At 39.7% G+C, this 13,219-nt stretch overlaps 1 protein-coding gene across 14 annotated transcripts in view; it reads right to left on the bottom strand.

The window, feature by feature from the left end:
- PLCB4 (phospholipase C beta 4) overlaps positions 1 to 13,219 on the bottom strand; it is a 424,518-nt gene that overhangs the window by 88,060 nt on the left and 323,239 nt on the right. For all 14 annotated transcript variants that reach the window (XM_045445296.1, XM_045445295.1, XM_045445285.1 and 11 more), the window contains 4 exons: positions 9,867 to 9,975; positions 5,062 to 5,272; positions 3,504 to 3,597; positions 277 to 356 (listed from right to left, as the gene is read on the bottom strand). In XM_045445296.1, coding sequence (XP_045301252.1) covers positions 277 to 356; positions 3,504 to 3,597; positions 5,062 to 5,272; positions 9,867 to 9,975 — 494 coding nt within the window. The remainder of the gene's footprint in view (positions 1 to 276; positions 357 to 3,503; positions 3,598 to 5,061; positions 5,273 to 9,866; positions 9,976 to 13,219) is intronic.

The raw sequence follows: 13,219 nt of genomic DNA, 5'->3' as shown, positions 1-13,219 counted from the left end.
CAAGTAGATTTTGCCTCCCCAAATAAGAGCTGGTACACAGAATAAAAAATGGCTTTCAAGTTCATGAAGTCTGAGATCAAGTACACTGCCAAATCTTCCAACTCAATGGAACCTTGAACAAGGTGTCCAGATCTCTGACCTTTTGTTTTTTTTCCTCTTTCTTTTCTGCATAAGATCAAGTGTCCTATTTCACAAAACTGTACAGCTATTTAAAAAGATGTAGAGCAGGAGTGGGGAACGGGTAGTAGATACTTAGAGGAGATTGCACCCTTATACCTGCAGTGATTTTCAAAGGAGAGAATTACAGGATATTCGGATGTGACAAACGCAGTTTCCTTGATGGCTTGAATAACATCCTTTAAAGATAAAAAGTGTAAATGAGAGAGGAGCAAACAACAACAACAACACAATTAAGGCACCTGAAACCATTCAGAGACCATTAATTTGAGCTTTTCAGAAAGTCAATTCTGGCAATAAGACCTGGAGAACCCATTCATCTTGCTACTTTCACACGTTGAGTACCCTTGTGGTTCGTTAGAGCCCAGGGACCAGTTTATGGTTAATGACCCTTCCCTCCCCCCCAAAGCTCTCTCTGACTTTGCTAAAATTATGGGGCTAGTAACGAACAAGAAATTTCATCTAAATCACATGCTGGCTTCTTGCTTGATAATCTGGCAAGACAGGTTCAGAGTTTCCCTTTCTTGCTGAAGGGCAGGTGAGGTTTTGGTACAGCGATTTTCACAGCAGACCACTCTTTCACCTCTCCCGCCTAGAAAAGAAATGTATTGGTGATAACCTAAGGATTAACAGAGGCTTTTATTGGCTTTCTTCTGTGTTTGGGAGTCTGTTCTTGGCTACATTTCATTAATTTGATGAAGATTCCTGTGAACTGATGTGACATTTACAACATCCCCTGTTTCCTATTAGCCTGATGAAAGTGGTTGGAGGGGTAGGTGACCAGGAAGTGGGGGTTCTCCATGGTCAAGCAACATGTGAGGTAAAACAGGTGTTCTAGATGTCCCTCCCTGAACTAGAAGCTTGGTCATTTGAAATAACCTTTCAATGTGCTGAGCATGTCCTTCCCACAGATGGCTGGCCTTGCTCTCGGCTTTAGAAAGCATGGTTTCAAACTAATGTTTCTTTTAAAAAAAATTTTTTTTAATGTTTATTTATTTTTGAGACAGAGAGAGACAGAGCATGAACAGGGGAGGGTCAGAGAGAGGGAGACACAGAATCAGAAACAGGCACCAGGCTCTGAGCTGTCAGCACAGAGCCCGATGCGGGGCTCGAACTCACGGACCGTGAGATCACGACCTGAGCCGAAGTCGGACACTTAACCAACTGAGCCACCCAGGCGCCCCTCAAACTAATGTTTCTACAACCAGAACATCATACTTGGTAAAACTCCCCACATTCTAACTGGCTTGTAGTTAACCACAGGGAAAATCGCATCATTCAGTTAAATGAGAAAATATTTTACAATAGTAATCTCCGGAAGTCCAGTTGAAACAATAATGCCTTAGGTTAGATAAACCAGGGAGTATTTTAGTGAGCATTCTTACTGATGTGGGAAACAAAGGCAGGAGGAAATGGCATATAAAATTACGTTTCCTTATAACCTGCAGCCCATTGACAAATACTTGAGGCAGGCGAGTGTAACAGTTCTCCAGGAACTCCCTACTGTCCTAATGTTAATGCTTTGCTAGAGGGAAAACAACCTTAGCTTGACAATAGCTAGGCCTCCAGTATCCCATGAGTCTTCTTTAGCAAATGAAAATCCTTTGGAATCTTCCCCTTAATTTTACCTCCCCCCAACTCCCAAGTATGTAATCGCTCTCTCTTCATGGTCCGGGGGGCAGCTCTTTCTGCCCATGGGTCCTGTTTATGTACTTGAATAAAATCACCTTTTTTGCACCAAAGATGTCTCAAGAATTCTTTCTTGGCTATTGGCTCTGAATCCCACCACCACTCCAAAACCTCATCACTTATGGCTAAGGTGGTTCATTAATTATTCTTGCTTAAAGTCTCTTCCTGGTAAAAATGTCTATGACCTTGATTGTCCATTTGAGCTGAGCAAGAATTACTCCTTGAGGAGAATTTTGGCTCTTTTCATGGGTTCTCCTTTGCTCACCTCCAAACTGAAAGGAAATAGCCTTCTTTTTAGCTAAGCTTCCTTACTGGGCTCCTTAAATTTCTAAAGAAGACATCAACCCTTCCCAATTTGGTTGGCTGTGCAAACTCATGGCTTCCCACTTGATTATACCCTTGGTACTTCTCAGGGAGTGTAATTCCTTCTCACGGAGCATAATCTTGAATTCACTGCTGCTCAAAATTCACCAGCATCTGACTAAGAGAAATGGTGTGCATCAAGTTATGGGTATAGGGACTAGGCATCTGTTTTTATAAATACCTCTGGTGATTTTCCATACGTAAGCAGAGTTGAGAACCAATGCTGCAGATGTTGAAATAACTATTCCAAATTACACCAAACTGACAGAGATGGATGTACCTGAATATTGGCCAACCACAGCACTGGCCAACTATGGAATTTCATTTTTTTAACTTGTCCTTTGGCAGGCTATCAATGGAGCATATTAAGGAGCATTCTAAGAAACCAACCTCCAAACTGTACAGAGAAATCACCAGAAGGCCAATACTGAAATGCCTGTTTATGTAACTGTAGATTCTCCTCTTTGAGGGTCCATGGGGAAAAGTCTTCTCTCTGGCATCAGGACTGGGAACAACTTCTTTGGACCAACAGCCTTGTTTCTATTTTCTGAATCTTGTGAATTATGTTTGTCTCCTTGCACTGAATTCTAGAAAGTTTGGGGCCCATTTGTGGTATGGTTTGGCAGTTTATAAGACTTATTATTGAGCATTCATAAACTCTAACCTCATTTACTTTCTTACTCTTATAGGTGCTATTTAGAATCTATTTTATTTTCTGTATTCTATTTACTTTTTATGCCAATTTTAAGTCCTTCAGAAATAATGCAAAGTAAGCAAGAAAACAGAAAAGAAAATGAAAGACTTTTTAAAGTAATTAGAATCAGGGGGATGCTGGCAGAGAAAACTCATTATGTAGGACCCTCATGGTGTTATTAAGTAGAGAAAGCATTTCTTCTTGACTTTCTCTTCAAAACCAGAGGAAAGGAATATGAAAGTAAAATGCTTGAGAAAATGAATAATTTGTGTTCTCCACTTCATCTATTTCTACAATAATCTGGAAAAGACTACAGCTATGTGATTTTAAAACTTACCTTAAGGGGCGCCTGGGTGGCGCAGTCGGTTAAGCGTCCGACTTTAGCCAGGTCACGATCTTGCGGTCCGTGAGTTCGAGCCCCACGTCAGGCTGATGGCTCAGAGCCTGGAGCCTGTTTCCGATTCTGTGTCTCCCTCTCTCTCTGCCCCTCCCCCGTTCATGCTCTGTTTCTCTCTGTCCCAAAAATAAATAAACGTTGAAAAAAAAAATTAAAAAAAAAAAACAACAAAAAAAAACTTACCTTAAAAAGGATATCCGTACACATTGCTTTTCCATGAGTTATTATTGGTTCCTGGTCTTCACCTTTTCCATCCCAACAGTCAAGTTCAACACACCTGGGCAACAGAGTGAAATTACAATATTGAACCCTTACCATAAAATAATGTGTGCAAACTGAAAGAACAGACATCAAAATAAGTTGTTTTCTTATATAAGTAGAAAATGGAGGGTACCTGGATAGCTCAGTCAGTTAAGCATCTAACTCTTGGTTTCAGCCTAGGTCATGATCTCCTGGTTCATGGGTTCAGCCCCACATCAGGCTCTGCACTGATAGCATGAGCCTGCTTGGGATTCTCTCTCTTTCTGCTCTTCCCCTGCTTGCATGCTCTCTTTCTCTCTCAAAATAATAAACTTAAAAAATATGTAAGTAGAAAATGGAATGAAATAATATGATTATTCCACGGAGTTTTTGGGTTAAAATCACATTGTATTCTGTACTGAGTTGGTGTCATTAAAAAGGGACTGTCAGAGATTAAGACAAACTTGAGATACAACAATCAGTGGGGGAATGAAATTCCAGTTGTGACAAAGCTACAACAAAGGACAGTTGGGAACAGCTGGGGACATCTGAGTATAGGCTAGGTTTTAAATGATGTGAAAAAATAATTTTTAAAATTTTGTTAGATGAAATGATACTGCTTTGGCCATGAAAGAAAATGTTCTCATTTTGTCAGGTATTCAGAGATAGAAGTGGTGATGTAGGTAATTTCTTGTAGAATATTTCCAAACACAAAAAACTGTCATTAAAAATAAAGTACTAGCTATTGATAACCAAAAAAAAATTATAATGTAACTACACTTCTTATTTTTCACCTTCAGCATTATTGCCGTATTTTAAACCTCAAATATTTGCCAATTTCTATAAAAGGGAAAACCATTTTCAATAATATTCTCAGAGAATGGCATTTTAGAACTTTTAACATTAAGTAAAGCTAAATCTGCTACTGCTTCTGGCCATAAGAAACTTAGCATGACTTCTGAAAATAGGTTGTTTTTTTTTTTCCTTCAATTTTGAGGGGGATATTTATTTATTTATTTATTTATTTATTTATTTATTTATTTATTTATTTATTTTGAGAGAGAGAGAGAGTGCACAAGTTGGGGAGAGGAGCAGAGGGAGAGGGAATGAAAGATGTAGATAGTCTTAAGCAGACTCCATGCTCAGTGGAGAGCCTGACACAGGACTTGATCCCATTACCCTGGAATCATGACCTGAGCTGAAGTCAAGAGTCAGATGCTCAACTGACTGAGCCACCCAGGTGCCCCTTGAGGGGGGGATATTTAAAAATTTAAAGTAAAAAATATCTTTTGGTCCATAGGAGAATTCCAGAGCTTTCTGGAACAGAGATTATCTGTTCTTTTTCAAGGTTACATGACCAACGTAATCTATTAAAGAAAAGGAAAAATGTCCGAAATTTTCACGCTGAACAATACTTCCTATTTTTTAGAAAAAAGAAATTAAATGGAAAGCCATCATATTAAAAAAAAAAAAAAAAAAAGAGGCGTCCTGAGGTTCTGACCTGCAACCAGCCAGGAGAACCTGTCTGTACATTTCTACGGAAGACTTTCCACCAAACTGTCGGCCAGTGAGATAGGTGTTATGGGAAGAACTGATGAAGTAGTGGGCCAGAGGATGGTCCATTTCTTGGTAAAGTTCTAAACGATCCAGGAAGACAGGGGCATTTTCATCTGACATCAGATATCTGCAAAACCCATCGCTTGATATGAGACCTAGGGGAAAAAACAAGAGTTAGTAGACATATGGCTCTGAAATACAGAGTCAAGACAGCTTGAACAGGAGTAAAAACTTCTTCTCAGTCTCTTCCCCAAGGACCTTCATCCTTCAGAACTTGAACAAAGCTGCACACTACAAGGAACCTAATGCATTCCACAGGCAGGTGGCTTTTGTAGGTATGACGGCAGAAGCACACGGTTCCCTAAGCACAGAAGCACAGCTCCAGGTGTGGCAACCAGGGGTCAAGGGGACCTTTGTCAGTTCTGCTTCTATCATGCACGCCTTATGTTCCTGGGTCTCAACCTCCTCTTTTGTCAAATGGGCATAAATACTGACCACACCTGCTTTCCAGGATTGTCCTGAATGGTAAATGAGAATACCTACAAGAGGGGCTCCTAAAAAAGTAGAAAATATACAACTGTAGGGCACTACTGTTCTCACTGGACTGGAGATGAAATTAATGGCCTCTCTGGGTTTAAACAATTCATTTCTCCTACAAAATAGGGTGTGGGATTGATGAGAAGAGTACGCAGTAGGCATTGAAATATTGCCCCAAGAGCCCCATTGTTCATTTCGGTCACACTTTTCTGATATGGGGCAGGTCCTGTGGTCTTCTCAGGAGAAGCAATTTATACTTCTGCATCACAGGGTGCCTGGGTGGCTCAGTCCATTAAGCGTCCGACTTCATAATCTTGGAGTCTTTGAGTTCAAGCCTCGCATTGGGCTCTGCACAGACAGCATGGAGGCTGCTTGGGATTCTCTCTCTCCCTCTCTCTGCCCCTCCCCCACTTGGGCCCATGCATGTGTGCACACACACTCTCTCTCTCAAATAAACTTAAAAAACAAAACAAAACAAAACTCTCTCCATCTCTTACCCTGTCAACCATCAACTGCCTCAGCTTTTTGTTTATAGCTAAGCATTTGCAAGTGATGAACTGATTTCAGGCTTTCAAAAAAGAACATAATAATAATGTATTAAATAATAAATAACTATGGACCCTTACACCACAGCTTCGTAACATTTTACCTTACTTGCTTTACATTTCTCAGAGGAATATATAATTACAGACGCCTTTGCAGCACCCTGTGTCCCTGCTCTCCATTCCAGTCCCTCTTTCTGCTCCCTTGTAGACAACCACTTCCTTTTTGTATTTAACATTCTTAAAACGGCTTTGTAACTTTACTACATATGCATTTATTCTAACAATGGATAGCTGTGAATATTTAAAAACTTATATAAAAGACATTTTATTATTTGCATATGCAACTTGCTCTTTTTATATTTTCTTGAACTTATTCAGCTCTTGAGGATTTGTTTTTCCCTGAATAACATAGTAGTGTGTATAGTAGTAGTACGTTGTGGTGGGCACGTGTAACGCATGGTAGGTCCGTGTATGAATATACTAGTTCATTGTCCATTATTCTGTTGATGGATATTTAGGAAATTTCTAACTATAAAAACATACTACAATAAAAATTTGTGCAGCCCTCCTTGGGCACACAGCCGTTCTAAGAGCAAGTACTTTTTTGAGCTGTCAGCACAGAGCCCGACGCAGGGCTTGAACTCACGAACAGGAAGATCACGACCTGAGCCAAAGTCGGAGGCTTAACCGACTGAGCCACCCAGGTGCCCCCTAAGAGCAAATACTTTTTAAGGCACTGAGACAGATAAAGTGATGGGAGAAACAGACAAGCCCTGCCTTCATGAAACATATTATGGGAAATAAATTAACAAATAAGTATAAGTATAATATAATGTTATGCAAGTGTTAGAAGGAAACAGAAAGCAGGGAATGAAGGTGATAAAGAGTGACCAGGATGCTCTATTAGATACATGGCTAGCAAAAGCCCTTGTGAGGTCACATTCACAGGTAGGGAGCAAGCCACATGCACATCTTGGGGAATGCTATCCCAGGTAGAAGGATCAGCAAATGCAAAGACCTTGATGTAGGAGTGTGTGACTGAGGGGACAGGTAGCTGGGAATGAGGCTGGAGAGGAAGCCAAAAGCTACATTGGTTGGACTTAAGTCTTTGCTAAGTACTTTGAATTTTTTTTTTTAATGTTTATTTATTTTTGAGAGAAAGAGAGAGAGTGTGAGCAGGGGAGGGGTTAGAGAGAGTGAGACAGAATCTGAAGTAGGCTCCAGGCTCTGAGCTGTCAGCACAGCTGACACAGCTGTGGCAAACACAGCTGTGTTAAGCACAGCCCCGATGCGGGGCTTGAACCTGTGAACCGGGAGATCATGACCTGAGCCGAAGTCAGACACTTAACCGACTGAGCCACCTGGGCGCCCCTTTGCTAAGTACTTTGGATTTTACTGTGTTGGGAAGCCTTTGGCGGGTTCTGAAGAATGGAATAACGTGATTGGATTGAGTTTTTAAAGGTTTAGTCCGGCTGCTGTGTGGAGCATAAACTCTATGCCACTGAGTAGAAAGAAGACTAGTTAAAAGTCAACTGGCATTGTCTAAGAGGACATGATGTAGGCTTGGATACTCTGATGAAGGCAGAGATGGTGAGAAGTGATTTATTCAGGACTTATTTTGAGGCTAGATCTCGTAGGTTTTGCCGATGGATCAGAAGTGATGTGAAAGAAAAAAGAAGTCAAGGAAGATTCCACGAATTTGGGGTTGAAGATTTGGGTGAATAATGGTACCATTTTCCAGGCTGAGAAAGGAACAGGTCTTTGGGCAGGGAGAATCAAAACACATTTTACATATACATTTGAAAGGCCCATTTAGTATCTGAATGGAGACTTCCATCATAGGTCTGTAGTTGAAGTCAGAGGTTATGAGTGGAGAATTTGAAAGCTATGTGTGTACAAGAAACGTAAGCCATTGGCCTGGATGAGTGCACTTCCTCTGACATCCAGGGCTGGGAAAGATATGGGTGATTCTCTATTGTACATACCTGGAGGTGCAAAGGCTGGGAGGTAGGAGTAGCCTATCTTCTATTTTACAATTATTGCCAAAGTATTATTCTAGCTGGTTATTTGGACCAATTTACATTCCTCCCAGAAGTTTATATCTAAGAATGCCTTGTGCACCACATTCTCAATCATACTTGATAATGACAGACTTTAAACTTAGATTCTGTCATTTGTGAAATGATGAAGCTATGAGTTTTAGATGTGTCAATGTAATTTCATGGACTTTTAGGACTTTAGAAATAATGAAAGACACATCTTTAGCATAACATTTATCACACTGCCAAGGAACTGCTGGGCCTTGTCCTTCAACAGATCACAACTGCCTTACTTACTTTTGAATCCTCAACATCTGGCACAGTGCTTGGCACCCAGTCAGCCCTCTATACACTTTAAGAAATGAAGGCAGAGGGGCTAAATACTAGTTGAATGACTGAATGAACCCTGACAAGTTACAAGCAGAGAAGCTGAGGCCCAGGAATATAGTCCCTTGCTCAAGGTCACATAGTGACAGGGTAACAAGAATCAAATCAAAATTGCAAAGGCTGTATTTTCTATCAAGGCACCCCTCATTTTACTTTAATTCCATGTGATATAGCAGAAATGATAGTACTCAGAAAACTGGCAGAGAGGTAAATAACGAAGCACTCTTGCTGAAAGTAGGTATTTGGGGCCTTAGCAGAAAGTTTAAGTGTACATCTTCAATCAAGGGAAAACTCTATTGACTTGGAAAAATATCCAGGGTGGGTCACAGGGTATAGTGGGCCAGCAAGTGTATCCACAGGTTTTATGTGGGTCCAGAGAATATACAAACCTTTCAGTCACATTCACTGAGATACAAAGAAAAAAAGAACTAATGGAGGCCATGATACTCATGGGCACATGGGAGGGAAAGAACTTGAATCTGAATCTCTTTTCAACTCTTTACTGGGACACAAAGCTGAGGCTCTAGCTCAGGTATCTCTTGTCTCAGGACTTCCTGTCCAGTTAAATTAGCATCATCTCTCCCCTCCTTGGAGGGTGCTTCCCACTGCTATGAGATGGATCTTAAATTTCCTGTCCATGCCTTTTCTTTGTCAAATATTGGAATGGACAGCACACTGTTTCCAATGTTTCACTGAAGGAGGCAAACGTTCAGAAACTCCAATAATTTGCTAAATTAATTTCTAACTATTTAATTTCATATCAGTTGCATTTGTCTTCTCTACCAGAAGCCTAATGATGAGAAGGCTCACCAAATCATGTATTAAAATTCACTTGGCTTGGCAAAACAAAAAAGGAAAAACAGGAGGGATAAATTTTATAGGAAGTGAAATTCTTTCCAGGATTGCAAACAGAGACTGGATGGGCATTACTGCATTTTAAGCATTATGCAATACTAAAGATCGAAAACAAGAGAGTACACTGGGAGAACATCACTATAATGTGTTTAATACAGTGAATTTAACATTATAACTCAGGCAACATGAGCAAATTCTGATGTAAGGTAAAATTTATACTGACTCAGAACAGGAAAAAAATAAAATCAGTCTGTTAAGAATCCTTGGCTCCAGGGAGCTCCAAAACATTTGAAGATATGTCTAACTAAAAATCCAAGAATGTTTAAAGTTGCATATATTCTTACTTTTCTTTAATAAAGAAAATTCTCTTCTTTTACTTGTGTTACCTTTTTTCTTCAAATCTTCATCAGGCTCATACATCTCGATGATCTGCATTGCCCTTTTAGCATCATAAAATGGGAACAAAATTTCATTCAGTCGAGGGTCTCGCTGATGCTACGATGAGAAAGTAACTCCATTTAGGTTGACATTTCTCACCCTTGGGCATGACACATCACTAAAGGACAGAATTTCTAAAATAAGATATATTTAGAATATCACATTTATAGTTAACAAAGATAGGATTTCACTGTCCCTAAAATATATTTCAAAAAAGTCCAAATTTGGGAGTGCTTTGTTGGTTTCCCTCACTGAACTAGAGAGAGAATATAGAACATACTTTTTTTTTTCCCTTCAAAAGCTAAAGGATACATAAAATGGTGTGCATGTCAGTTGTATGGTCTTCTAGTTTCCATACCACAGACAAAAATTTGGCATATCTACAAAAAGTGAGATAAAAAAATCTTTGGGTGGGGTGGGGAAGCAAAAACAAAAGCAAAAACAAGCAAAAAACAAAAAAACCCAAATAACTCAAATAGCTAACACACTAATTTAAGTGCCTAAAAAAGAAAAACAATAGCAACAGTAACAACAACAAAAAACAAAACAAAACAAAAAAAAAAAACCTAAGGCTAAAAAAACCCATAAGGTTAAAATCCCTAAGGTTAGTATTTCATTTTCATTATATATATATTTTTTACATAAACAAAAGATTTCTTGGGCAGTCTGCAGACTTCATTTTCTTGAGTAAATATTTATCAAATCGAACCAATTATAATAATGATGACAATCAGCACAAGGATATGTATACATTATCGACAATATGGAAAATCTGTATTTGAATATCAGTAGTTCATAAAGTCTTTTTCACTATGAACTAGAACTCCGTTTGCTCTGAAAAAACTCTCTGGGGATGGGGCGGGGGCAGTCCATGAATGATTAAGGCAATGAGGATGCTGGTAATACCATGCTTTTCAAAGCAACACTGGATGCTCATGGTAGTACATGGGGCACCAGGAGCTATACTATTTCTGGAGTTCTGACATCCAAATTTTCACAGCAGTGGTGAAAAAAGTCCAATTTACTGACTCAGCTACAATCTTTTGTATTTGTGTCTGTGGGCCTATATCTGGAGACAGTGGGTCCATTAAACTTCCTTATCGTTCACCGTGGATCAGAGAACCAAACACTGTGACCCTGGCCATATGTCAAATATATAATTTCAGTGGAAATAATGGCAGATAAGCAGATGTGAGCAAAGAAACCTGGTCAACAGGTAGAACCTTGACAATAATTCTTTACCCAAATATATGCACAGATGTTGAGAAACAGTACTGAGAAGTATTTAAGAAACAATTGTTCAAAGTTCATATGGATTTCCCTTCCCCATTTGTTTTGAAATGAACGTTTGAAAAAGTGGGCAACACAGAATGAATGCTGTTGGCCAACGGAACACGTGTGATGTAATTTCTTCAAGCACTTGTGGCCTAGCCTATTCTGGTCCTCCCACCTCTTCACCCAGTTAAGAGTGTTAACTCAAAAGGAATTGTTATCTTTTGGTCAGTTTATCCCAATGAAGCATGCTTCTGTTGTAATCTAAGAAATTACGGCTCATAACAGCTCACATCCATGCATGTGCTAGAGCAGAAACTGTTATAGTAACAACAGGCCTTGAAACCATAAGAAACAAAACTCATGGGGTATGCAGAGAGAAACTAAGAGGTGGACCGTGGAACGCCAGGCACGTGAAGGCATGCTACAATCTTATTTATGAAACGGATGGGCATCATGCAACTCTGGAGCCCACTATTCAAGGAGATGACAAGCACCACCCCTCTGGTGAGAATGCATTGTTTTCAAAACAAACAAAAAAATGAACGAACAAAAAGCTGTTTCTAGGCACATTTCTTCTCCCGTCCCTGTAAATAACAGCACGGAAGAAGATGGATGTGGAGGGAAAGGTCCTTTTTAGACTCCATTGCAGTTATGCTCATGGTTGGCCACTGGATTTCTCTTTGTTCAAAGTAAGCTTTTGGTTTAAAGATGTGCTCGTTGGTAGGAATTCTGGACTCATGGAGATGATGGGGCAAATCCATATGAATTAAAAAAGTGAGAGAAAGAACAGAGTAAGCTGGAGGGGAGAGAAGAGATTAAGTTAAGGAAAGGAGAGGAAACCCAGATGCTCCTCTGTACTTTTTATATGCGTGTATGTGCACATGAGCCCTGTGTGACTAATACTTGTAGTGTGATCTGTTGATGGCAGCAGCAGTGGCATCTCCCGCACCTGGGAGTTAAAATGCAGACTCTCAGCCCCCACCGAAGACCTACCAGATCTGATTCTCTGGGGTGGAACCTATGAGTCTGTGTTTTAATGAGCTTTCCAGGTGATTTTGACGTGTTCAAGTTTAAGAAACACTGTTCTAATGTGTAAAAGTATGCATTTTAACATATTTGCAGAAGAGTAAAATAACAACAATACCCCCCCCCCAAAAAAAAAACCACCTAAGTCCTGCAAGGATAGAATGCTAAATGTTTGAGATGTCCTTCTTATTAAACCGTCTTAAAATTTATTGCCAAAGCATGATATCCACTAGAACATCCTGCCTGTCAGAAGCAAAAGCTAGGAAAACCAAGCCCTAAAACGGCTGTATCATAAGCCCCTAATTGTAAATTTGCAGGAAATAAGCATTAAAAGCAGACAGTATGAAACTGCTTTTGTCTTTGCATCTGCTCCACCAGATAACGTAACTGTCTGCTTCACTAAAATTTTCATGTTTCAAAAAGGAAGCACGGTGGAATCTGGATAATCTGAGACAAGGAAGCAAATAATAAGACTTGCATTAGAGTCACAAAACTATAATTTTTATATGAGAAAACAAAGAGGGAAAAGATAATTTCCAGGTGACCTCAGAGTAATAAAGTTGCAGAAGAGTTCCACATGGACATAAGCACAGTGTGGAAAATGCTTCACAACTCTGAGGGATCATCTGTGTTCAGTGGGGATTCAGGGGAAGCAGTGTACCTAGGACATTCACCCCTGGACATCCAGAGCTTTGTTAAGTGATGTCAACAGCTTCTGAAAATAGATCACAGAACTGTGCCCATGTGAATGGGGAGACAGTGATCATTACTCAATTATTATGTCTTTACTCTTATTGAGAAAAGGCATCCATTGGCTTTATCCCAACAGAATTGGGAGAGATGGATGTTGACAACAAATATTCAGAGGAGATATAAAGAAGATGAAGGAATAATTTGCAAGGGTAGGCTTACCCATAAGACTAAGAAATACCTCCTTCTCTTTCTGTGTCTATGTATTCAAGAATAAAGATATTGTCAATGGAAAGAGATCTCATGCCCT

This window comes from Leopardus geoffroyi, chromosome A3 (assembly GCF_018350155.1).
Source record: "Leopardus geoffroyi isolate Oge1 chromosome A3, O.geoffroyi_Oge1_pat1.0, whole genome shotgun sequence".
In the NCBI taxonomy this organism is placed as follows: Eukaryota; Metazoa; Chordata; class Mammalia; order Carnivora; family Felidae; genus Leopardus; species Leopardus geoffroyi.
Note: the sequence above shows the minus strand (reverse complement) of the source record. Positions and strands in the feature narration are given on the sequence as shown.